Source organism: Scatophagus argus, chromosome 20 (genome assembly GCF_020382885.2).
Source record: "Scatophagus argus isolate fScaArg1 chromosome 20, fScaArg1.pri, whole genome shotgun sequence".
Taxonomy (NCBI): Eukaryota; Metazoa; Chordata; class Actinopteri; family Scatophagidae; genus Scatophagus; species Scatophagus argus.
This window is the reverse complement of record NC_058512.1, coordinates 15,579,033-15,605,357: the sequence shown is the minus strand read 5'-3', so window position 1 is coordinate 15,605,357 and position 26,325 is coordinate 15,579,033. Positions and strand designations below refer to the sequence as shown.

The 26,325-nt window shown below is 42.3% G+C and overlaps 1 protein-coding gene across 6 annotated transcripts in view; it reads right to left on the bottom strand.

Annotated features, from left to right (window-relative positions):
* Positions 1-25,904, bottom strand: part of grin1a (glutamate receptor, ionotropic, N-methyl D-aspartate 1a) — a 30,265-nt gene extending 4,361 nt beyond the window's left edge. Inside the window, exons 1-21 of one of the 6 annotated variants that reach the window (XM_046375798.1) lie at positions 25,155-25,904; positions 22,535-22,669; positions 21,711-21,887; positions 17,149-17,211; positions 16,263-16,360; positions 15,072-15,193; positions 13,885-14,059; positions 13,287-13,431; positions 12,458-12,544; positions 11,900-12,035; positions 11,440-11,567; positions 10,702-10,866; positions 9,791-9,909; positions 9,330-9,442; positions 8,557-8,705; positions 8,274-8,431; positions 7,540-7,701; positions 7,118-7,227; positions 6,605-6,750; positions 1,909-1,935; positions 1,050-1,160 (exon numbers count right to left, since the gene is read on the bottom strand). In XM_046375798.1, coding sequence (XP_046231754.1) covers positions 1,050-1,160; positions 1,909-1,935; positions 6,605-6,750; positions 7,118-7,227; positions 7,540-7,701; positions 8,274-8,431; positions 8,557-8,705; positions 9,330-9,442; positions 9,791-9,909; positions 10,702-10,866; positions 11,440-11,567; positions 11,900-12,035; positions 12,458-12,544; positions 13,287-13,431; positions 13,885-14,059; positions 15,072-15,193; positions 16,263-16,360; positions 17,149-17,211; positions 21,711-21,887; positions 22,535-22,669; positions 25,155-25,403 — 2,775 coding nt within the window. In that variant the 5' untranslated portion in view covers positions 25,404-25,904. The remainder of the gene's footprint in view (positions 1-1,049; positions 1,161-1,908; positions 1,936-6,604; positions 6,751-7,117; positions 7,228-7,539; positions 7,702-8,273; positions 8,432-8,556; positions 8,706-9,329; positions 9,443-9,790; positions 9,910-10,701; positions 10,867-11,439; positions 11,568-11,899; positions 12,036-12,457; positions 12,545-13,286; positions 13,432-13,884; positions 14,060-15,071; positions 15,194-16,262; positions 16,361-17,148; positions 17,212-21,710; positions 21,888-22,534; positions 22,670-25,154) is intronic. The other 5 variants (XM_046375799.1, XM_046375800.1, XM_046375801.1 and 2 more) reach the window with 5 other exon arrangements.
* Positions 25,905-26,325: the final 421 nt, after the last annotated feature.

Below are 26,325 nucleotides of genomic sequence, written 5' to 3'. Positions count from 1 at the left end.
CAGAAATGGTGTAAAAACTGGTTTGGGATTATTCTATCTATTTGTAACACATTGAGAGTCTAAGGCTTTGCACAGTTTGCACCCCATAAAACAATCATTAAAGCATAAAAGAATACTGTCTTCCACCTGAAAATATACCCTGAAAGAAGCATGCATAGTTCACAAGGACACTGAAAAATAAACTAGAATTATGACAAACAAAATATGACAAAGCAAAAAGTAAATTGATTAATAGAAATCCATGAGTGTAATCCTGAAATAGACATGTTGAATAATAAGACAAGACATTAGTTTTCTTCCCAGGAGGACTGGCCATCATGCCTACCTTGGAAATGGATTTTGGAGAAATGACAAAACACCAGCGCATGCTTTTCAAACCGAAAGCAAACCAACAGTGGCTGAAACCCAAACACAGGAAGTGCGGACGGATCAATGCCAAGAAACAATGGATATACAAAGGCTCAAGCAAGTCAAAAACAACGAGACACAAACACAAATACATAAACATACACACGCTTACGTACAGTACACACACACACCAGAGTGCCACCAAAAAAGTACACAATCGCCAGAATCCACGTCCAAACCAGAGGCAGGGAGGAAGAGCAGCCCACGACAAAACACCACTGGCAGACTGCTTGCTTTTGTCGCCCCCCTCCTCCAGAGGAACACACCACTAATCCCATGAAAACCCCACAAAATTCTGGACACTTGGGATGCCCCCAACCTTTCCTCAAATTCAGAGCCCAGCTCCTGGTCTGGCCTGATCTGAGTTCCTGCACTGATGCCCTCCGGCCTGTAGAGGATCTACAGATGCTAAATGGTGATGGCTGATCGATGGTGAACGGACAGACACGTGGCAGAGGCCGCAGAGCTGCGTGGAAATGGGTGAGTGGAACATGGCACTGTCTTGCGGTCAAATATGGAGATGTGGGTAGAGAGGACAGAGAAAGAGAAAGGAGACGGGTGAAAGAAGAGACAGAGGAGGAGGCGAAGAAGAGGAAAGAGAAGAATAAACAAGGGAAGATGTTGCTTCTTCGTCTCCTTACCGTGTCTTTGGAGGACCTACGTCTCTTGATGCTGGAGGCCAGGGTGGTACTGATGGACCTAAAAGAGGCTTTCTTTTTGGGGTCGGGTTCTGCTCTACCACTTTTCCTATCCTAAAATAAATATATGTACAAACATTATTCATGTTCTCTGGCTGGGGTGACAACCATGGTTTCAGTCTCTCTTGCCAGCACCACCACCACCACCCGCCACCACCCACCACCCCCAATAAATTACCTTACTTCATATTGTCTAAATAGAGGGAGGGTCCTTGTGAGAAAGACTACAGCGTTTGGAAATGTAAAATGCGCAAAGAGGGAGAAAGAAAGGGATAAAGCCTGTTAGATGTAAAAGTGGAAATAGTTTCTTCAGCCTGATCTGAGGGCATTCGTCTACTTTATATGCAGCATTATCACAGTGAGACTGCCTTCGTTTGGCCCTTAGAAATGCATTGGAATGAGTGATGACTAGTAAAGATGTCAGTGGTTGTGATACCTATGTTACACTTCTTTAACCATCTACAGTATTCTGTCTGGACACTTGCTCTTTCCTGAGCACACACAATTGCATCTTCCTCGTCTCAACACACAAGCACTCCTAAATTAATAGATCGACTAGACCGAATGCCAAATATTATAAAAGAATCTAGAATCTACTCTATACTTGATTCAGAGCTCTGGGAAACATTTAGAAATACAATCCCGTCAATAAATAAATAAAAAAAATAAATACATATCCTTACAAGATGGCGGCCAATTTGGTGCCCTCCCTCCCTCATACCATCAGAGTGCCCCACAGCTACTCTCAGCACAATAACTGGGTGTTTGTGTGCAGAAAAAACTCATATTAAGGTATTCTTACATCCTGAGTCTCTAGAGAGGAAGAGGGCTGCATAGGGGGAGAAAAGAAAAATAAAATAAATTTCCATCCACTTGATTGTTATTACCTTAACGAAAATCCTTAAGCAAAAGCCGAAGGAACCGAAAAGTGCGCAGTTTTTAAAAAAAATAACCAAACTAACAAAATAAAAAAAAACCTAGCAAAGCAAACATCCACATCCAAAGCCAGGCAGGTATAAAAGGTCGAGAAGCTATCAGAGGCCAATAAAATGCATATCAAAGAGGGAAAACAACAGCGACAAAATTCAGTAATTGAAGCCCATTTAAAGTCATTATACCCTAAAATGGTATAATGGAAATTCACCCCACACCCAAGGGAATGGGATGGAGTATGAAATGAAGAGCATAAGAAAAAAAAGGTTTGGAAATGAATGGCAACCTATAGCTGCAAAAAAATATTCTTACTCTAAGTGTAAGAGCATAAAAGCAAAGAATTGCAATTTTGTGTGCATTATTTCATGATGATCTGAGCATATTGAGGCTAAAAAGATGCTTTTTCTAAAAAAAAGAAAGAAAGAAAGAAAGAAAGCACTCTAAGGCAGATGTTAAGCAAAATATAAGTAGAGGATGAGTGAGTAGTTGCAGGGAGGGAGGCCCTTTGGACGGGCGGGGCAGTGTGGTGTGAATTTCAACATGCCAAAACGTTTTATGGATGGAGAGAGGGGGAGAACATAGAATAAGTAAACACAAAAACAAATAGCATCACAAATCAATCTTGGCCAGCACTGGCCCCGCAGTACATCCTTTTTCATCAGGTCACATGACTAGGCACTTTTAGGGCACAAATGTACCATCCATCACCCCGCCAACCGGCACTTTTCTCTCAACCCCCTAATGACATGATATCAGATAGTGAGCACGCATTAACTGGCCTATAGGATAAATGAAAGCTGGCAGAGAAGTGATTGGTGGAGAACATTTGATTTTAGTGCAGATAATAGTAAATAAAATCTTTTTCCTGTTGGAAGATGACATGTCATGTTAGTAAATGGAGAAAGTCTGCCTGTGTAACAAAAGAGTCTAATGTGTAACCATCTCGGTTCAGGAAAAACCAATGCCCGAGTGACATCTGTTGTCTTCTTTTAATATTTACTTTCCCCCAGTTCTTATACACATCTGCGACTGCAGGAGAGCAGTCTGGCCGCTCTGAGCCCTGATGAGGTGCTGCGTGTGCACAGTCCCGGCCATGCACGGCATGCTGGACCATCAGATGAAGCGTGGCATGGGACTCGCACGGTGTACAGCAGCTGCCTGTTTCTTGATGGAAACAGAAGCGAGCTGCCACAGTGCATCATCATAATACACCATCATCATCATCATCATCATCATCACCATCATTATGCAGCAGTGTTTCTCACACTTTGTTTTCATCCTGACCTGACACAAGTTTCAGTTTTGTTCAGACTGTGCACTTCTGAGTAACATCTGTTTGAAAAGGGAAAGCTTAAAGCCAGATGTATAGCCTCTCAGTGATGTAGTGGTCAATGACTATCAGCACACCTGAAGTAAACAAAGGTCAAGTATACAAATCTGCATGACATAAATTTATAGAACACATTATAATTAGCAGCATTAAGACCAAGTTGCAAAACAAGCCCCTGAAATGAATATAAAATACACAAAGTCTAATTACTAAATACCAGACTGATGATATCGGCCAGTTCTACTATAGCTCATTACAGATACAGTCTATTGGCATCAGCATCAATGTTGACAGGTATATGAAAATAAATTATGATTATGATTTGTGTAAAATTCAGATTCTGAATTTCTAGTCTTTGCTGTGAAGCCTTATTTAAACATTATTTTTTTCCACATGGTAGCTGTGATTTTTCTGGCAATGGCTTTTAATACAGGTTTCCATCTCATCAATGACAGCTAAAATGCCAACGCAGTATTTTTCACCTCCATATATTGTGTTGGTGAAGGATGTTGAGCACAGAGCTATCTGTCTTATTATCTGGTCCTCAGTGCAGAATTGTAGCTGGAAAGTAGCTTCAGAACGATTGCTGTAATCAAATCAGCTATTTTATCTTAAAATAGCAGCTTCTAAATCATTTTGAAGGTACACTGACTTGTAACAGAGAAAGGTAGGGCTGACCCAAAGCTTCTGCTTCTTTAAGTAGGTCTACCACCACTACATCTCTGTGGCCACAGCTCCTTAAAGCAGGAATATCTGACACATGCAATTATAACACTGCATGCACTTTTATTTCTTTGTGAAGCACTGTGGATGCAACTGTTAGTGGTGTGGCAATGAACTTATGTTTACAAGGGTTTTGAGCATTAACAGCATGTAGTTATAATGTCAGCCAGCACAGGTTGAGGGATGTATTACATGAACAGATTTAGGTTAGTCAGAAGTGCATGTTCTCTCAGGTTACATATTTGCATTTAAAGGTATGTGGGCGCACAGTATGGCACAGTGCTTTGCATAAAACACCAACCTGAGGCAGTATAAGCACATAATTACATACAAACACGCGGACAAGCAATCGAAAATGATGGCAACAAAGGGACTCCAGGTTTCAGTGCTTGCCATACTAAGGAAGGAGGAGGCCACATAAACTGGGATCTTGGATTTTTCATCGTGACGAGTGTGTGTCCTACATAACCAAATTGTCATTTTTAATTTGTGAAAATGAGATGTGAGTAATCAAATCAGTGTACCCAAACAGTATGAATAATATCCTGAATAATATTCTCGCAGAACAGAACGGAACAGATTATATTAGCTATATTAGCTTGACTTAGTGGGCTCCCTCTGTGCTCCTTGCATGAGACCCCATTACACTGGTTATATTTATGGCAGTGAAGATTGTATGTGTCCGCTATTTTAGCTGTAGGGCCCACAGTGACGGCCGATGAGCAAGATGAGCATGCATGAGCTGTCTCTGTTCAGTGGTGCAGAGAAATCAACATGATCATCGCTGGCATAGATATAAAACATGGTGGTCTAGGGGCAGTTTAGTGTGTCCCTCTCCTTTCTCAGTGATTTCCCTCACACCCCCCCCCCCCCCCCCCCCCCCCCCCCCTCCCCCCCCGCATGCATTCGCCTGCTGTATGCGCCTAGAGAACGCACATCCATATGAGGACACTCAAGACAGCTACATACAGTAGTCAGGTTGATGGCAGACACTCTCAGAAGGACATCGATTTGCTGACAGGCACTTGTGATATTATACTGTACCTTCCTCCAGCCCTGCTGACTCTGTTCAGCAGGGCCAAACACTGAGCTTTGATTCAAGGCTTACAGAGAGTCAGCAGACAGGCTTTCAGAGCAGAACACCACAGACTCACACTGTGGCTGCCTTTAATGTGGAACCCCTGTACCTCCAAGCTATCCAATCAGGCAGTGAAATCACCAAGAGTAAAGGAAGGGAGGGTGTGTGGGTGGAGGAGGGGTGCTCCAATGCTGCAACATTTCACAGCCACTTTTGATTGCAATCAATGTGGGGGCAAATCATGTTCTTCGTCAGCTGAGCAGAGGACCCTATTGCTTTACTGCAGTTTAAAGGGTTGTTTCAGTCAAATTACAAAAAAATAGGAAAAAATGAATCTCATTTACTCCTAGTTATATCTTGCATATAAATTGAATTGAATCACAAATTAAATTTCATTCACTTCAACTTGATTGGTTTGGTGGCATAAAAGAAGATATATCAAAAGCCCAACACAACATAAACAACATCTGTACGGCTAGATACCACCAGGGGTAATGAGAAAAATATTTTTTGAAATTTGGGTGAACTGACCCTTTAAGTTGACACCTTCTTCTGCTTTCATTGCACTGCATGAAGCTCATGCAAAATAAGTTTGTCTCATATTGGACTCTGCAAAGGATAAGAAGACATATCTTATACTGCGGCATGGTGAACTTCACAGTTATGCAGGCTATACTGGGAGAGTCACTGTGATGTAATTGAACCAGGGCATTGATTTTAATCTTTATGCTCTATTTGTACTGTTAGCTACTGGTTGCTGTTAGTATGGCCGTCTAAGTGAAGGAAATCAATGATGACACGATCAAAGTGCATCAACTGTACAGTAATCACTTTTATTATTGTTTTTATGGTCTTTCTGGCAGGACTTTGCATTTTTTTTTTAATTTTTTTGTTGGCTTTCCATGTCCACATCATCTGACCTTATGAAGCATGTAAGCGCTACAGCAGCAGCTTAGAAAATAGTAGTTCATGCTATGGACATGGAAGGTGAAGTTTTAATTTGGATGTTCATCATGTTGGAGGATCACGAGGCTAATAATCTTAGTGTTACTCTAACAGCGAGAGGTGACATGGGCGTGAAAATGGCTCTGCTAATTAGTTACATACTAATGAGGGGGTCCCGGCCACAGCTTGACTTCCAGAAGTCTCCTTACTCTCCTGCAGGCACACACAAGAGACACGGGCGCTGTTGTGTTGGCCTCTGGGAACTGTTAGGAACTAAAGGGTAGCCACTGAGGATGCCTTACAGTACGTGAAGGCATTGGAGATCACGGTTTCTCACATGGTGATCTGGTAGTCTGAAAATGAAAACCTCCTACAGAGGCTTAGAGACAAAAATAGACCCCCATGAGGAGGGGGCTTTGCTGCCTATCTTCCACCATAGCCCCGAACCATCCACTTTGGGTGTGAGCAGGCAGAGGGGATCAATCCTACCTGCAGGTTCTTCCTCCAGACATTGACGGCCGCAAAGGCTAGCTGCATCTGCTTCCTGCGGGCGTCTTTATGGCGCTTGTAGGCAATTTCGATGAAGATGAGGAAGATCCCTGCTGCTATGCCTCCAGCCACCAGCATGAAGACCCCTGTTCAGAAGGGACAGACGAACAGAAACACAGCAGAAGTGGACATGTGAGCTACAACCATCTACAATCCACCGCTTCCACTGAGCATGTATGCACGGCCTGCCTGTCTTGCTCAGTGGTCGCCCCTCCTTTTTCAACCAGCTCCTACTGGCGATGGCGGCTGTAAACCTCACACTTGTAATAGAAGACCACAACTGCACAAAGCCACAGCACAAGATACTGCACGGCACACTTCCACAGAGCACCCACGCCGACACTAAAACAACGATTTTGTAAAGGTATTGGACAAAAAAGCACTACAGTACCTTACCACTGCAGTTTTTGTCCAATCACTTTTAACGCTTTCTCTACGCGATAAGGACCATACCTGCCATGTTTTCAAAGGTGAGTGTGGCTGGGGCATTGCTCCTTGAGTCACACTCCTGGTATCTCACCCAGGTTTTATCTAGGTCTTCCATGAAGCCATTCTCATGAGAACTGTAGGGGGTTGGGGGTGGTGGGGAGAGAGGTGACAAAGTTAATACAGGCAGCCAACGACAGAATATTTGAGCCGCTCACTCCCAGATTGCAACCCAAATGAGCCAGCTATACCAGGTCAGATGACAAACAGACATAAACTTGACAGAGACAAACAGACAGAGCGGGAAGGAGAGGGGAGATACAGAGAGAGAAGATGTGACATAAGGCGATGTATTGGATGGCTGTAAACGGTCAATACGTGACCAGGAAATCATATTGAGAAGAAACAAAAAACGTCATACGAGTAATGCAGCTTCGGCTGGGACAGACCTGAGAATGGCCAGGGACACATTCTGTTTCCAGGGGCTGTCCTTGCGCATGCCTATGCCAAAGCCCGAACGGAAAAACAGCTCTCCCGTGGTCACCAGGTCGCACTTCTGCGAGGCTTCAAACTCCAGCACCGCAGAGTCCCAGATGAAAGCATGCAGCTTGCTGTGGGGGAGGGGGAGGGAGGAGGAGGAGGAGGAGGAAGGAGGGAGGAGGAGGAGGAGGAGGGGAAGGAGGGAGGAGGGGGTTACGGTGCGACAGTACAATGATTTACATACACATTTACGGCTCCCAACCTTCTCTCTCTCTCGCACACCAGATCGTGTGTGTCATTCAGCGTTTACCAGCAATCTCTGCTTATGGCCCAAATGAAATCCAATGCCAGATGGGTGAGGGCGCGTCCCCCATTGGATTCCCCCCATCTCAATGATGTTCGTCTGGGTACAACCTGAAAAAGGGTGCTCCTCGACTCAGTGTTAGCTTAACCTCACACTGGTGTCAGTGCTGTTGACACGTCCACACTTGCTCCTGTCCCTGGACATCTGTCTTGGCTGGGTGATGGGCCTGGATCAGAGGAAATGCTACAGTAAATCCTGCCACTTCCATCTGGTCCAGAGGTCCATGTCCCCTCAACTCCCACTAGCCCCCCACCCCGAACTGACTGGACTGGCCCTGGTCTGTGTGTCAAGCAGCCGGCCGACAGGTGCCCTGGTCGGCCCAGCCTGGCCAAGACTCACTTGTCACGCACAGCTTGGATAGCCTCGGCTGCACTCTCATAGTTGTGCTTCTCCATGTGGCGGTACATGGTGCTAAGCTCCACCTGTCGGCGGAAATAGATGTCCACGGAGCTCTGCTTCACCGTGGCATAGATGAACTTGTCTGATGGGTTTCTCAGCTGCAGAAGGAGACAGGGACAAGACACAAGTCGAGTAATGGTTACTAACAGCACCCACATTAACGTATAAGTTATAAAATTTCAAATGTATATAACTGTAGTAACATGGTCCATCCTGTACACACCCTTGGGTCATTGATGCCGGTGATGCGTTCCTCAGGCCGGTCCAACACAAGGAAGGCAGCTAGGTTGGCAGTATAAGAAGCTACAATGATCATGGCAAAGCCAGCCCACACCATACCCAGGATTCTCGCTGAGAAGCTGCGTGGCGCACCTGTGTGATGAGTTCAGGTTATGACCTTTCAGCTCAGTAATTTTCAGCCTCTAATTGGATTAGTCATGTAGAGTAATTAGCTAGATCTTTCTTTCCTTGTTAAAATTTCTGCCACGCAGTACTAATAAGCCTTAACAGTGCTACTTGTGATATAACTACTACTGTTACAGTTACTACTGCAAATAATAACATGGACTATAAACCAGTACATTGCAGTGTGCTATAAAAATCCCTCTGCTCATATGTTAAAAATTACATAGCGTTTACTGCACAACCCAGAACAAAAGAAGCTACTAAAATATCAGACATGAAAAGGAAACACCAAAAGACAAATGAGACACTCACAGGCAATTGCTAAAAGACAAGCTGCAGCAGCAACATCTTTCTTCACAAAATGTGATTTGAAAGAAATTAATTTGTCATCTTCAAAGAAGAACATGACAATCAGGCAACACCTGGAGCCACAAATGCCTTGATTTTGGTTCTTCTACAACTGCGCAACTATAACTGTGTAAAGGCTGAAGTACTCGACAGCATTACAGTGTTCTGTGATAAGATGAGAACATTTACTTGTGGACACTTTCAGTCATGATGGTCTTTAATTTCTCATTGATTCTCCCTCACCTTCTCCTATTCCAGAGTTCAGCAACACTCCCCAGGAGAACCACATGGCAGATGATAAGGTGAGGGCATCTTCTTCTTCTTCTTCACTGTTTACTTTAAATCTTCCAAACGGGCTAGAGGGGAAAATTGGGAGGGTTGCAGGAGATAAAATGAGTAATCTGCCATAACCTGTAGAAGGGAAAACCCTGGCGACCCCAGGCAGGGAAGGAAACTGAACATGAGCGAGCAAAGCAAGAGGGACGCAAACTCTGAAAGTAAACGGACAAAGACAGCTGCACACGGACAGAGCGGTGGGATGGTTGGAGCCAATCTTCACCTCTGTCTGCCTTTGTGTCCACACCGAGGGAAGATCTGCAGCGCGCAGAAGTGCATGTACACATACACACAAATTCATTGATTCAGTTGTGAGTACACATAAACACAAACACACACACACACACAAACACAGGTCCCCCTTGTACCTGAACCGGTCTAGTAGGTAAAGCATCACCGCCACCACATGCACCGAAAGACCCACCAGCAGCCACAGCGTGCTTTGGAACGGCTGCATGAACGAGTCCAGTGTACTGCGAGGGATTTCCTGAAAACACACACCACAGTTGGTTGTAGACTGATAATTAACAACTTACATTCCCATATCACAGACTAACATAAAGAAAAATGCAATTCTGCTTTCCGCTTTATCTCTTTATCATGTTAATCTCTGTACAATTTACATTTTTGCTGACAAGCTTTGGTTCACTTTTCAATGTGAATTTCCTGCTGTTCCAAGCACAGTTTTGTTTTCTGTTCATGTCTGTATAGGATGAAAATCATTAAAGGAGACTCTTGCTTGAGTTATGTAAACTAATGGATATGTGAATCTATAAAAAAAAAAATAAAAAAAAATAAGACAAATTGGCCAAAACATGAGGGTTGAAGGCATGGTGTGGTTGTGAGAGCAGAAACCAAGGATAACCCCCACTGAGCTGAGTGGATAAACTAGTTTGATAAGAGTTATAAACCAAATGTATGCATGCATCATTGCCATTAACCTGATATATTGCTCACCTTTTAATTGGGTAACCTCTGCTGTCCAAGTTAAAATGATAAGGATATTTTCATAATGACTTTTAACACCCGATTTCATTGAGTGTGTTTGAATTTCACCAGTCAACATCATAACCTATATACTGACCAATGTAAGTTTTCTCCGTCTTATCACTATTCTCCTGTGTTTGAGCTGTATATAAAATAGCAATTTGTTGTACTGGGGATTTGTTGATACAGCGTATGCGCAAGTGCTAAAAAAATTCCACAAATGAACAATACATGCAACTCCCTAGTGGCTGTTCAGATAGAGCAGCAAAAGGAGTAAAGTCTGGACACTTACCTTTTTAACAAGGATGGTGAGGCCTTGATATTTAAAGGGTTTGGAGAACTCAATGTACTGGGCACGCTCGTTGTTTATAGTCAGCGGGGCAACAATCATGTCAGCCAGGCCCCCCAGGAGCTCTCCCATCATGCCGTTCCACTCTTTCTTGTTACTGTTGTTCACCTGAAGTTCGAAAAGGAAGGCGTTAACATGAGAATCAGCTACCGACCTGCTGTCGTCTAAACCACAGAAAGATTCCAGGCTTTAATGATTTGGGTTAAGCCTAGTGGGGATACAAGTTCTAGGCGTGCTCCACATCTCTGGAACTGTCTCTGCCTTACATTTCAAAAGAGAGCTTGCTATTTTCAGGAGTTTCTAAGATCATGCACTGGAAAACACTAAAAATGTTGTGCTCATGCTTAGCCTACAGGACAGGCTGTTTCTGGGTTAGGGATGAATGTGACCACAGATAAAATCAGTTGATCATGTCCTCTTTCTCCCCTTTTCCTTTCTTACTTCTGTAATCGTTGGTTCTGAATTAGCATGTGTTGCACGATCATGCTGCCAATTGGCCAGAACAAAACCAATTTCAATCTCAAGAGATCATCCTGGTCTTAGAAGGTTGGCAAACTGACTGTGACTGTGACTGTTAGTGGAGTCAAATAAAACCATGTAAAGTAGTGGATGTGAGATACCGCATGCAACCTTTGCCTCATGCAAATATATAACAAATATGCATGTTGATATTAAACTGACCCTCTCCTGAGTTCCAAATTTCCCATCAGCCACCAGGTGCACCTCATAGGTAAAATTCATGGTCATAGCCAACTTGATCAGGAGATCAATACAAAAACCATAACAACACTGGGGTACAATTGGGCGTCCTGTAACAAAACCAGCAACAGTTGTAAGTTATAATCACTCTTGAAATATGCACTTTTTTTTCTTTTTTTTCTTTTTTTAATCCAATTGCGGCGGAAGCAGACTGAACGGAATGCGTGACACGGTGCACTGCAGATAACCACACACAGTCACGCTGTTGGCCCAAAACACAGCACACAGACCAGGCATGACCACTCTCTCATTCCGAATGGCACACTCAGTTACATGCATACATATATAGATACCTACTGCATATATATGTATGCATCTCCAGTGGGTGTTTGGCGGGTGCAGTAAAAGCACAGTGATAATATAAACGTCCCTGATGTGTTACCTGGGATGGTCTCATTGGGGCCAGTGCAGATAACCTTTTTAATTAAGACTCCATTTAATGTCATTTCCTCCTTGCATGTTCCATCCGCCTGAGTGGGTTTCACATACACAAATGGCTCCTGGTGAATCGTCACTATCTATAACAGACGGGACAGAAAGCTGTTTATCACATAGTCAGAGCTGGATCCGTTTTGATCCCGAGGGACTTCGGCACAGCACAGCGAGAGAGAGAGCGAAAAAAAAAAAATCCCAGCAGATACACAAATACCCATGTACGAACTCCACAGATACACATGGGCACACAAAGACAGACAGATGAATGTAAAAATAACTGACAAGGATACAGATGAGAGGTTCCTCACAGGCCTGTGACAAATTTGAAGAGATGAAAGTCATAGCAAATATATCACTGCTGCCTTTATGAACATAGATTAACTTCACTCCCCTCCGAGAAACAAATGTTAGCGCACTGTCCAACATGAGTATATCAGCTCAGGTTCATTTTCTATCTGTGTAGACATGAATGTCACATTGCAGCAGCAAAGCGAAAGCGCCCTACCTTTAATCGAGTGGACATCTGGAAGCCCTGTGGTTTCTCAGTCTCTCCTCCAGGCCAGATGATCTTCCGCTGATTGTTCATTACCACCTACAGTGATGCCACACACATATACAGTACTATAGGTGAGTGCTGACAGAAGGCTTGCTGCTGATGAGGCTCCAACACTGTGGGTGAGCATCACTAATGAGTCAGCTTTATATAACCACAGCTCAGCGGTTGTTTTATTTACTTTGTCCACCTCTGACTTATGCATCAGACCTGAGGCTTTCAGGAGCTTATTATTATCATCACACCTATCACCAGGAAACTGAGGTGCTAATCTTTGCAGTCCTTACTGTTTGTTTACATGCCTGACCCACTTAAATATTCACCGTTTACTAAAAATGAATAGAATTTGACAAAAATGATTTTAATAACAGGTCAGCTAACTCACTTTTCCCAGTGCTTCCAACCACCTCTCATAGTAAACACTGAGTTGGTCAGTGGACAAATCTACAATCCTCCTGCAGTGCAGAAAACTGCATTGTTCAGGCTTTGGAAACACTTTTTCCATGTTATATATGTTCCAATTTGTTACAGCAATATAAAAGCAATAAATATTTGAAATACCCTTTGGGATCACTGGGACAGACTGCTGCTGCATTCTAACAACTATGGCTGAACTGTGGTGCGTTGCTTTACACAGACTGAGGATTGCGGCGATGCCCCATATTCATTACATTGTACTATGGATAGAAAACTGGAGCTGCTTGTCCAGACAATTACATAAACAGACGCAGTACGTTATAAAATAGGAAAGTGACTTGTTTTGCATCACTTGTCAGTTTACCTGTGTTCCGTTGTATATGCCAACTTGAATGAGTCGACTCTTCTGGTAGTTGAGTATGCTGTAGTGGGCGTACTTCCTGTCTCCGTCATCATTGAACTCCACGCGTCCCGTGAGGCCCTCTGGGTATTTAGATGACATCAGCACCCTGTGAAAGTGATGGTTTGGTCGAATGAATACATGTGTTAACGCATGGATATATTGTGGGTTGTCTATTAGGAGTGTGTCATTTGTTACAGGGCACAGGCAGAGCTGTGGTCATTCAGCTGTGATGATATCTGCTGTTGTTGTGACTACATCTGTTTGGACGCCGTGCACTTATTTTATGTATGCTGCTGAGAAGCCATTCAAAGTGGGTCAGTCAATACTTAGTTGCTTCATTTAAAAGAGACAAATGCAGGGTGTCTAATACATCCTGGAAAACCCGATGAACCTATAATTCCATAAGACAGCCTTCCTATCACAACGGCAAAGCTGATCAGTTAATGTAAAATTATTGCAGCAAAATTCAGTGCAATTTGCAATTTGTGCAGACTCAGCAAACCATGAAATTTAAAGATTATCACGCTGTATCACAAACTGAAGTGCATGTCACGCTTACCGTTTAAAAAGAGGTCCTGTTTTCCAGATGTTGGTGTTGCCCACGCATCCTCTCGGGGGTTCTGTGATATTCTCCTTCTCAAAGAGCTCCTGGATGGACTGAGCCACCACAGCCACTGCATCATTGATATGAGCTGACTCATTCTTCCCGTTGATGAGCTGGAGGCCAATCAGACCTGAGACCAGGCCGACAACAAAAGGTAATCAGTGACCTGAGCAAAGCACAGCTTCTCAGGATCCTTTTGCAATGCACAAAGTGGATAAAACTTATAGGGCCTCCAGTTTAGACATCCTGAATAAAGGTCAGACATCAGCTGCATGATCCATGTTTGTCGCCTGTTAATCTCAGATATAGATAACTCTGAAAATATATGCATCTTGTCATTTATGAGGTGAAGCAACAGAATAAATGGATCATTTTGCTGATGTTGCCTTAGATGACCTTTTCACAGCATGTGTAAAGAGTCCCTTGAAGTTGGATCTTTTTCTTACATATATATATATAGGCCCTATGAGCTAAGGTTTGGGAATCAGCACAGGCAAAGCAATATTTGTGTTAGGAAAAAACAAAAACACCATCAGATCTAAAGCTAAACCAAGCAATAATCCAACTTCAGCTAAGTTTTCTGATTGCAACCAGGTCCGTCTGTCTTGCAGGCTCCTGGAAGAAGCTGCGGTGGAGGTGGAGGAGACTGAACATGGTTGTGTTTAGAGTGCCTGGGTTGGGGTGGGGGACAGGGGGACAGAACACTCAACGTTTGTGACCACAAAGTGATAAAGTACTGTGAGAGACTTGTGCGAAAAATTCAATAATAAAGACAAGAAAGGCTGTTGTAGCTTACCATTCTATCAGTTATCTGTTGCAAAAGCCTCCCCTTATAATTCATTAGAAACCAGGATATTAATAATGCATGATAGCACAATGATTTTACCTTTGGATAATCCAGGACATACACGTTAAAACTATAAACTGAGTGTAATGTAGAGGCACAACACATTTAAACCTTTAAACATATCATGCTTAAATGTTTAAATGATCAACACACAACAGGCAGATAAATAGTTCATTATGAGAAACATCCACTGTTAAACAGTTAATCCCTCTAATCCGTGTAATGATCGGCCTCTGAGTAAAGCCGGGTGTTAACTCGTGTACACCCACTGGTCTGTGCTGGTCGGCGAACATACCGTCTGGTGCCTCGCTCAGGGCTTTACCCGACATCTCCCGCTCGCCCACCAGCCACACGTAGCCCGAGCCCGTCATGTTGAGGAAACGGGCAGCCTTGTACACTGCAGCAGCATCTTCCTCACTGGAATTCACCATTTTGAAAAAAGACAAAAGGTGTTGTGTTAATTTTTAGGAATGACTAATTCACAGTTATTTGGGATTGGTGCATATCTAACCGACTACAGCAAATTACTACATTATATGACATTATTAACATGTAGTGTGTAAAATGACGACATTTTTTGATGTGAATTCCTTTGTATTTATGCATTTGTAATTGTATTTTTTATTTGATTCTCCCGAGACAGACAGGAAACAAGAGGAGATAGAGAGGAACAGTTCCCAGATGGAACTGAACCAGGGATGTTTATTATACAGTCGTGATGCAAGGAGGTCTTTTGTTGTTTTATTGTTGAAGTCATTTTTCAAGGATAATATTTAAAAACATCAGTGGTTCCAACTTCTCACTAATGAGTCAGCTTTATGTAACCACAGCTCAGCAGTTCTTCTCAGTGGCTCATCCACCTCTGACTTATGCATCAGCCCCGCGGCTTTCACCAGGAAACTGAGGTGCTGATCTTTGCAGTCCTTGCTGTTTGTTGTGTTTACATGACTGACCCATTTAAATAAAATTCGGCAAAGTGAACATTTTTTTTTTACAACAGGTCAACTAACTATCTTTTCCCACAGCTTCAACCGCCTCTCACAGTCTTCACCAGCAGATGGAATTTGCTCAGTTACTTATGGAGTGACTTGTCTTCTGTATTCATTACAAACTGGAACACCTTGAAACCTGCGTGTGTTAGGAAGTCTGATACAATGAACATTTTGTCTTTTTTGTCAGTTTATGTTAAGTTGGTTATTATGGTTACATTGGTTGGGATTTAAGGACATTAACTTGTTAACTTAAAATTACTACCGACATTTTGACTATTTTCTTACATTTTATATACTAAATAATCAACGGAGAAAATATGCAGCAGATTAATCAATAATGAAAATAACTGTAAGTTGCAGCTGTACTTTAAAGCATCTTGTCTGTATTCTATCTTCCATTACAGGTAGGTGTGACGTAAATACGGTATCTTCACCAGTGGTCTCTCTGAGAATTTGGGTGAAATTACTGTAATCTGGGATAAAAAACATCTCACCTGGCGGACAGGATGATGACGCGGGCCTCCAGCTCTTTCGCCTCCAGCAGCAGGGCAGTTAAGTTAGTCTCCTGGCTGAACTGGAGGACTTTCTCTGCCTGTGATCGGGGCATAAGAAAGGTCAAGCCAGCTACTTTTCCCTGCCTTAGACACCATGCTTCCTCTTTACCTGCTTGGTCTGAGCTTGGTTGATTTCTTTTCTTTTCTTTTTTTTTTTTTTTTGGAAAACGGGAGACAGAGATCAAAAGGAAAGCGATCCAGGGGAACCGGCTGAACTAAAAAAAAAAAAAAAAAAAAAAAAGCTTGAAGGGAAAAAAAACTTTTGCATTTGTTCGCATGCAAACTGAGGGTTATCAAGGCTCCAAAGAAGGACGTGCATGTGTTAGGTAGGGGGGAAGAAGAAGGTCAATGCAACCAGTAACTAAAAACGGGTGAAGGGGGGTGAGGGGGACCTTTTCCCCCAACAAAAAAACTGCTGAAAATCAGGGAAGTGCTACAGAACAGGAGGAAGTAGCATCTGGGAAACGGTTTTGTCCCACACTACCGGTTCTCCACAAAGGAATGGACTTGCAAACTCTTTTTGTGTGTGAGTGTGTGTGTTCTGAGTACATGCATTCCTTTATTGAAGGAGAAAATGAAAATGATAAAAGCGGGGCGCTGTTCAGTGATATCTTTTTTTTCTGTCATGTCCGAAAATTATAGATTTTTCATAACAAAATCATTCTTCATTTAAATCATAGGGAAATGTCTCAAAGTAAAAATTAAAGAAAACACGTGCTACCAAGAGAGGGATATTTCTGGGTCGGCTGGTGACTGGTTTGGGCTGGTTTCTAGTTGCTACGTTTGGAAAGTTGGTGGGCGGCGTGCATTGACCATGCAAATATACCTTAGGTCCTCGCTTGTTGTCATAGGACAGTTGGTCGAGGTTTTCATAGTTCCTTTTTTTATTCTGATGAGTAATGTGCACAGAGAAAATATGCAGACACAGAAAAATATTATAAACAGTTGAAAATGGAGGGCAGTAAAGCATTCCAACAAATTTCCACTTTTCTGCTTCAAATTGGGATCTTTAACAGTGGGGCTTGCAAAGAACATCAGAGATGACCGCTTTGTAATAATGCTGCAATCATGTATTCTTTTTAAAGATATCAAGTACACCAAAGGATCACGGGAATGTAATCACTGTACTGCATAAATTATCAGTGATGCAGATTCACCTGTATAATCAATGCAGGTGTAAGAAATAACTGGATCAATACGCTCTGACTCCAGAAATAATCAATACACAATGATTTGAATTTTACAGACTGAAAACTACACTACTTGAAAGGTATCTTTTAGCAAACACACACCAACACACCATTAAGTTCAACATGGAATCATGTTTGTGGCCTCCTAAAAAAGTATCACAACTGAATTAAGAATAAGAGCTCATTAAATGTTTTACAGTATGTAAACTTGCAAAACTGCAGTGGCAACTTGTTTCACTGACCACACACTTGGAACAACACATCAGAAGTTGAAACCATCATAACATCAACTGCAAATGTTGACTGTATGGATTTATCTTTACTTAATTGTTGTACAGATTTTGATACAACTCTAGTTCCTAATTCAAATGTGATTTATAAAATCAAATTGAAACAAACCAAAAATGAAAAAGCCATAATCGATTCACACTCTAATCACAACTGCAGTAAAGCTGAATTAACAGAGCATGTTTGTTTGGAACAGTTGCAGAAAGATTCAAAATTATATAAAATAAAAAATAATATAACTGTTTGTGAAGCTTAATTGGTACCATTCCAAAGTCTGACAAATAATCATTTTCTGTTGGTATAAAACAAACAGGACATAAAGTAAGCTAACTTTTCAAACACTAACTGCAAAAACACAGTATGAAGAGTATATAAATCTATAATAATATGTACTGTATAGTTAGTGTGTAGTATATAATTTGGTCACAGCTTTACATACTGACACTGACACTGTGGCTTCACCATTTTGGATTCCAGGCCTGGCCTGTGTTCTGTAAGAGGAGACACTCGACAGTCCTGCCTGACATGGAGCCGTTTCACAGGAAAACACATCATCTTTCTGCTTCGTAGGCTTTCCTTCACAGCTGCCTGGCTTCACAGCTCACACTTCAGTGCACCCTGGGGTCCGGGTTCCCTCCTCTCACAAAGTCAACGCTGACTGTGCTTCAGTACAAAGTCTTCCATTCGCAAGCTTTTAAGACCTATTAGACAACCCAGGCAGTGTTGTGCTTTTTGTTTTCGTCATGTTAGTTGTGATTCTAGATGTTGAGGCCTAATTGAATCTTGACTCACAATCACTATTACAAAAAGACTTTATCCATACTTAAGGTTTGCGAGCAACATATTTTCTTGTGTAATGAAAACACCATAGCATATCATCAGTTGGATTATAGATAATTCCAGTTATTCCATTTCCTTAATGCAAATATTACAAAAATCTGTGATTTGTTTTAAAAGATAGAAGAACAATATACAACAAAAGAAAATTGTGTGAAACATCATTTGGAAAAAAGGGAAATATCCCAGTAATTGTAATTGAGGTGATTTTTCCCTTTTAAATGAGAACAATAAAATATTTAGACTTGTTTGATAAGGTCATTTTAATTTGTCCAGTTTAGTCAATCATGAAACTTTAACTACTGTGTCTGTTGTTAGTGATCTGATTTATCTTTGGCAAGTAGAAATATTTTCCATTAGTAACATCCAGCATCACACACACACATACACACACACAAATGCACACCCACACACACAGACACACGCACACACACAAAAAAACTCTTTGTCTTCCCCCCCAAGAGATTTTCTGAGCGCGCTATTTTTGTACCCTCAGTCAAGCATTAATATTTCAGGTTGTGTTGGTCACGTTTGCACTCTGTGTCCAGAGCCTCTTTGCTGGTGGTGGCGGTGATCCCCTGTGAGTGTGTGGCCCGGCTAACAACTTGCCATGAAGCATAATGTAAATTTACTGACTTTATGCAGCACAACAGGATGATTAGCAAGAATAACACCTCTCTCTTTTAATTAGAGCATAATAATTTGACAAAGCTGCAGTCTGCCTCATCCAAACTTACATCCTTTTTCTGTCACCTGAAACAGTTGAAGCTGTCACTGCATTTACAGTTTAGGCATTTAGCTTTCAATCAAATGTACAATAAAAGAGCTGCTGCTGGCGGGACATACATAAGATGCCCGAGCTAAGTTGAAAATGATCTAAGTAGCTGTGGGCAGACCAGGAAGAACCCAAGCAAATCAAAACTCTTTAACTATTTGGTTCCTCTGTTTTTTCTTTTTATCATTTCAGTATTTAAAGTTCCAGTGCGTAGGATTTAGTGACATCTAGTCTCTAGTCTCTCCTACACGCTGGACGTCCATAAGGTACACTTATATAATAATTTTGTTACTATGCCAAACAGCAAAATCTCCAACAAAACCTCACAGCTGACATAATTAAAGAATACATTAAGATTATTATGTCCTCTGTTTTTTTAATGTTTTTATTTTATTTAATCTCCCTAAGAATGACACTGTACCAAACTATTAAGGATACGGCTGGAAAAAAATTCTCTCAATGTCTTTGACTTTCAATGCTAAACTCATTTTTTCTTAATGAAAGACAGAAATCTTCAAAAACAGGTAACAAATATATAGTTGTTTTTTTTTAACTTAAATTTTCTAAAAGCTGGCCACTTTAGGTTTCAGCAAACATCACTCAAACAGGGGAAGATTTAGCCTTTTTAGGAGACTATTTTTAGATGTCGATTAAAGTACTTTTGGCGCTTTAGTGAGTATTAGCAGACGTGAATAACTCTAAATAAATTTCAGCGTGTGTGTTCCATGGTAACCCAGTGCAACAATGTGGCTCATTTAAGTGTTTTTTTAACAACAATGGAGCTCTGTGGCCCAGAGCAGTACGATCTATCAGGCTTTACATACACTCATAGTACTTGTTGGTGGATCAGTTTATTGTTGATTTTTTTTTTCTTGTGGTCTGCTGACAGTCAAGAATAATAATAATAATAATAATAAAGAACATACATAATAACTAGCCTTATCCTTTGAGTTTTTCTGGGTTTTCAGTGTGCGATTACTGTTGCACACATTTGGAGATCTTTTCATATTAATCAGGGCCTGAAAATGCTTGAGCTGGCCCTGTGTCGTGACGAATTAAAGCTGTAATTAAAGCCTCACAGTGGAGAGAGTTGCAGCTCTCAGTATTATGGGACTGAATGGGATGCACAGATGGATTCATTTTGGGACCGAAACAAACATAAAAGGAGCTTCCTGGATTCTCATCAAAGGCTTTAAAAACACAAATTTCTCATCTCTAGTGCAGGATGTGAGTCACATCTAGATGATTTGAAAGTATCTTCTTTCAAACTGCATGGGTGTGCTTGCACAGTCCAGCACGATTAATCCAAATGTTTGACATGTTGTCTTATTGGCGGCTGTTTAATCAGTACTGATCCCGGTCACTTCATTTAAGCAGTTTTCAGTTTTGCTGTTGCTGCCTTCTGTAAATTACCTCAGGTCTGTGTCATATTCAGCGTCTCATCAGCTCCTGATTTAATTAAATCTCTGATTCAGGACTCATTTCACTCTGCCACACAATTACAGCAAAGAGCCCCAGAGAGTGACAAGCCTCACAGAGAATAATGGGAGGAAAAATATCCCAAGGTAATTTTATCTTATTAAATAGATGCAATAGATGGCAGCCGTTTTTTCCCCCCCTCTCGCTCTCGTTCTCTCTCTCTCTCTGTTCCTAAAGGGCACACATCATCGTGGTCTCAAGTCTGTTTTGGCTCAAGGAAGATCAGCATTTCACTGACCCACATACACAGCTCAGAGCTACACTTAAAATGGATGCATCAGCAGTATCTGAGAAGACCAAAAAGAAAATAAAATCTGCCATATCATATGAAAATGACCTAGCAAGGTGTAATAAACACAAAGCCTCTGTGTACAATAATGAAACCGTTCATTCATCAAGCACCGAGCAGAAAGGAACACCTGACTTCCACCACGGTACCCAATAGAACACTTCAGTCTGTGATGGTTTACAAAGCCCCACGTTAAAGTCCGCTATTTGGCTCCCATTGTGGATAGACACAGGATAATTTGGACTATGGCGAAAAGCAACGTGACGATGAGCAAATAAACATACAAACTTTTGTCAGATTAGACCACATTAGACGCTGTTGATGTCTCTAGGAATGTTAGCCAGTGTTTACACAATGGTGAGAAAGAGATGTGGCCACACAACAGAAAGGAAAACAGTAACATACATAGACATAAACCTTTGAGGTTTCAAAAGCCACACTCACGCGCTAATGCTCATACACTCTATGGAAGGGAGGGTGGGGGGTAGGGGGTTGGGGGTAGGTGGCTGCTGGGAGCCGAAGCATCTCACCTTTGTTTCTCTCTCCTCCAAGAGGGTCTCGAGCCTCTTTTGAGCAGCCCTCCCCTCGTGGTCATCGCTTACTATCAAGATGATGTGGTTCCAGTTGAACTCGCGCATCAGGTCAAACCACACATGCGCCTGGTGGGAATATGGAGGGACTGTCCGCAGAAAGGACAGGTGGATACTCTGAGGAGATAAACATACAACATTTAACAGGTTTCCATAGCATCTCAATTCTATCCATGTGAATTCTACGCCATACATATTTCAGACAAAAGTGTGCTTCCAACTTTGTGTTTGGTGAAACCGTTTCCTGTTTCAACATATCAGGACCTCATTAAGCAAACACAAGCACATAAAGGAAACTATCCTCCTCAGAAAAGCTACAATATAATATTTTTTATGATTTAAATGTTATTAGGTGGTAAACAAATGCCAAACCCAAAAATGCCTCAGTCCATACAATGAACCCTCAAGCTCTCTTCAATTTCCAATTTTAATGGCTCTGATTTCCTCTAACTTGCAAGATAAGGAGAAATGTCACTTAAATAGGCTTTAAACTGAGTTATTAAAGTCCTTGGCATTTTATTTATGTGATTGCTGTTTCATAAAAGCATTACTTGGGTCAGAGGCATTATTAATGATGTTCTTTCAGTTTTCAACTGAAAACCCATTTAATCACAGCCCCATTAATGGACAGTGATGGGACGTTTAATCTGGGAAGCTTTTGAAACTGCCCCAGGGGAGCTCCTTACTCCCTCGCTCTCTCTTCACTCTCTTCCTGTTGTCCTCCCTCTCTGTCTCTCTTCACATCTCTTTCATCCATCACTCACCTTGTCTGAGTAGATGGACATGCGGGTGGTGAGTCCCACCACGGGGATGCGGTAGAAGCCTGCAGTGTAGGAGACAGGCGTTGGAGTGAGGTGGTCATTGGACTGGGGAGGGTGACTCACCAGGATAGCATAGACCTGTAGAGACGCAGAAGACGAACACTTTGTCATTCTGGCACCGGCATTAAGAAAAATGGCAACACCACTAGTCGTACTCTGATAAAGAGTCTTAAAGGTATCCAATTTAGATTTTCTATCTTTCACTTTCTCTTTTTCTTACTTTGTTTTTTAATTACCAGACAGTATACCATATTTAAAGATTCGTTCATTCATCTTAAATCAAATAAACTGATTTTTTAAAATAGTATTAGCATCAAGCAACTACAACAAAAAGCCTAAACATATTGGAAACAGTGCATATTGCAGACAGGAAGGAGGAAACGAGGCACACATGAGGTTTGATTGGTTTTGTTAACATCAAAACTATCTTTGCTATGCAAAGATGACTGTTTGATATTTATACTCTAAAAGATCATTTCTGCATTCTTAAAAGAAGAAGATTTTATCATGTAACGCTGATCTCAAGGTTGGGTTCACCTGCTCACCAAAAACTGAGACCCCTTTTAAACTTTTCTACCTCAAGATGAATTAAATTTACGTACACTGTACATACAACATAGTCATCTTTTAGTCTGTGCAACTGCTGCTTTAAAATGTTGTATAACAGGTTAAAAATAACATTATTGAACTGCAAATGTCTACGTAAATTGTAGTCTGGTCTAAACTCTTCTGTGACAAAGAAAAAGAAGAGCAACGTAATCTTCTGCTTTGTTCAGAATCTCTCCACTGTGTTGGCTGGCAGACTTTAACAATATTTACAATATTAATGTATAGCTGTTTGCTTTACTCTTATCCCTCCATTAAACAAACCAACTCTCTCCAGTTACTTCAGCTAAAAAAAAACACAACAAAAACACACCCACAAAAACAAAAGGCCCAGCCATGGGAAATGCCTCGAAGTTGTGAAAGAAGAGAAATAATGTTGGCAAGGCTGCATGGCTGTGCAGGCATGGATTATTGGATGTGAGCAGTCCGTATGGTTGGGTCAAAAATGAGGTCTATCTTCCAAGGACTGCTCGCAGGCATCTACTCCTCCATCTGCCATACACTTCCCTTCTCAGTAACTGCTATCGCCTTCAAGCCTCATCTGATTAAACCTTCCACAGGCTTTACGTCACAATTAGGTTGATTCTGTCTAATTTACAAGAGTGTGTGCAGAGAACTGATCTATTGTTGGTGTAATCTGTACAGCCTAATGAGTAGATTTCACACTCATGCTTTGTCGAGAGCATGTGACAGGAGACTGGGTGCGACAGTATTATTCTACAAGCTTGTATCAGTGAGAGTCTTTACACTAAGGAGAGGACCAAAGACATGAAAGCTGCACAGAAGCTGTGGGTTGTTCTCATGAAGCTTAATTATGTGTGTGGGAGAAACAGGAGCGAGCGCGAGAGGGACTTTAACGCCTCAACGTGCTGTGACATAATGCTGGCGCTTTTTAAAAGCCATGTTGAGCATCTACATGGGAGGATGTTGGGTGCACTTCACTGTGCTTCAGTGTTTTAACAGCTCTCAGAGGAACGTACACATTCACCATGCATTACTTATGAAATATGTTTTGTTTGTTAGAAATGAAGCATATATGGTTTGAATCTTTAGAGTCAGTTGTGTAGCTGTAAGATAATTCTTCCCGGAGAAATATGCATTTAAGCAGCCTATGCTGTTTGAACGGGAATGTCATACTTCTTGAGACAGTTGCTCACGTTAGCCCTGCATCATATCACACAGATTGCAGCTGAGTGAGTGCTCCACCCATGAAGAACAACATACAGCAACTCAGACTGTCCGCAGCCATGTCAGCCTGCTTTCGCCAAAATGTTGTCATGCAAAGCACACACACACACACACATACTCACACTGAAAGCCAAGTTGTTAATTGTAAATGGTATATTGCGCATTTTCACTCATCACTGGTTTCTTTGCAGTTCAGTAGTTCTGCAGCTGTGTGTCCTGAAATGTACACTTGTCCTTTCATCCGAGATGTGCCCCAAACCAAAGCCTATTTTCAGATGTCTGCAAAACAGATGGGTCTGCAGGGGGTTCACTGTATTAGAATTAGAAAAAGTCGACTAATTTTTGAGTTATGTGTACAAGCATAGAGTGGTTGCCAAATTGGACAAATGGCAGACCCATAAAAATGTAAGGGCTTTTACACACATTTGGCAGGATGTTTGCGCTGCCTGCTGTGAGGCTTTGTAGGAAAGAGGAGGCAGCTGTTTAGTCTGGATGCAGTGTTCAAGGCTGATCTGGTCTTTTACCCACTTTTGTGGCGCTTGGGTGTTAAAAAAAAACATATTTGATGCATGAAATGTTTGCTAAAAGCTGCAACTTTCTATTTCAAGGCACATGGATGTTGTTCCTCCAAAACATTGATGCGTCTAACATCAACCCAGTTTTACAGCAAGGTGGAGGTGTGCGTGGAATATAGTGGCCCGAGTTATGGGGTTATGATTGTAAGGAAGTCGTTTGATTTGGCGCGCATGCAGAGGTGGCAGTGAACTACCTGACTGGAGATGAGGTCCTCGCAGACTGAGAGAGCCATCTGGATGGCGTTGGGCTTGTGCGTTACGGAGATGGCGGTCAGCTTGAATTTGTCCCTGCCGTAGACCTGGTTGGCCTGGGTCACGGCATCTTTGAAGACCTGTTCATATCTCTTCTGGCTCAGGACGGCCCCGATGTTCACGATTTTCGGTTCGCAGCCGGCCCGCGCGCAGGAGCACGAGAAGAGCACCGCCAGCAGAAACAGACGCATCGTGTGGACCACCAAACAGAACAGTGCAGCTCGGTCGCTTTTCTCCCCGGTGGCGGGTCGGCTCCACCAGCTTCTGGATAGCGGCACGGCTCAGCCAGTTGAATGCGCGACTGCAGACACGATCCAGGTGGGCGGTGTGAGCGAGGAGGTGGTGTTCGTGGGGAAGCCAATAAAGAAGAAGACGGAAAAAAAGGTGGATTTATGTGCAATGCGGAGGAATGTGCATGATCATTGTTAGGGACTGGCTGTCAACCAGGGACGTCCAAACCGCATTGTCCAGCTTTTTTCCTCTCCACTGCAGAATTTCTCAAACCTCTCTACGGTTTTAAACAAAGAGTCAAACCACCGGTCCAAGTTTCCTGCCGGCTTCTTATCTGAGATGTTTTATCGCCCCGTCCAGCCGCTGCTCTGTGCTCTCTGTGCAGACTGATCACACCGATGCGTCCCTAGCTGGTCGCTCCGGGCTGAGCGGCTGCTGTCCTTGGTGCTGACAGCTGTGCATGCGCGCCGCGGTGGTACTGCGCGCTCCCGTCGTATCTGCTCCCCCCCTCTCTCTCTCTTAGTTTTGCGCGTTGGCGTGCTGCTGCCGCTGCTGCTGCTGCTGCTGATGATGATGATGACGATGGAGTAGAAGCTGATCGTATGAAAAATAAATGTGCTCACTCGCTCAAAATCCATAAGATCACCTTGTTAGTCATAACAGGACATGAAAGACAAGATCAGTGAAGGTAGCGCACATGCAGCGTTGGGACGCCGACCTCCAGGGAATGGATAGTCTGCAGAATTAGTAAAGATGCATATGTGGGCTTTGTTAATGCGTGTGATTTGTAATGAGAACCAGATACCAGAGATATGCCCCTCAATTACCCCGTTTGCAAAATAGTAGACGGAGGTAGGATGAAGGGGTGTTTATTCAAAGGCT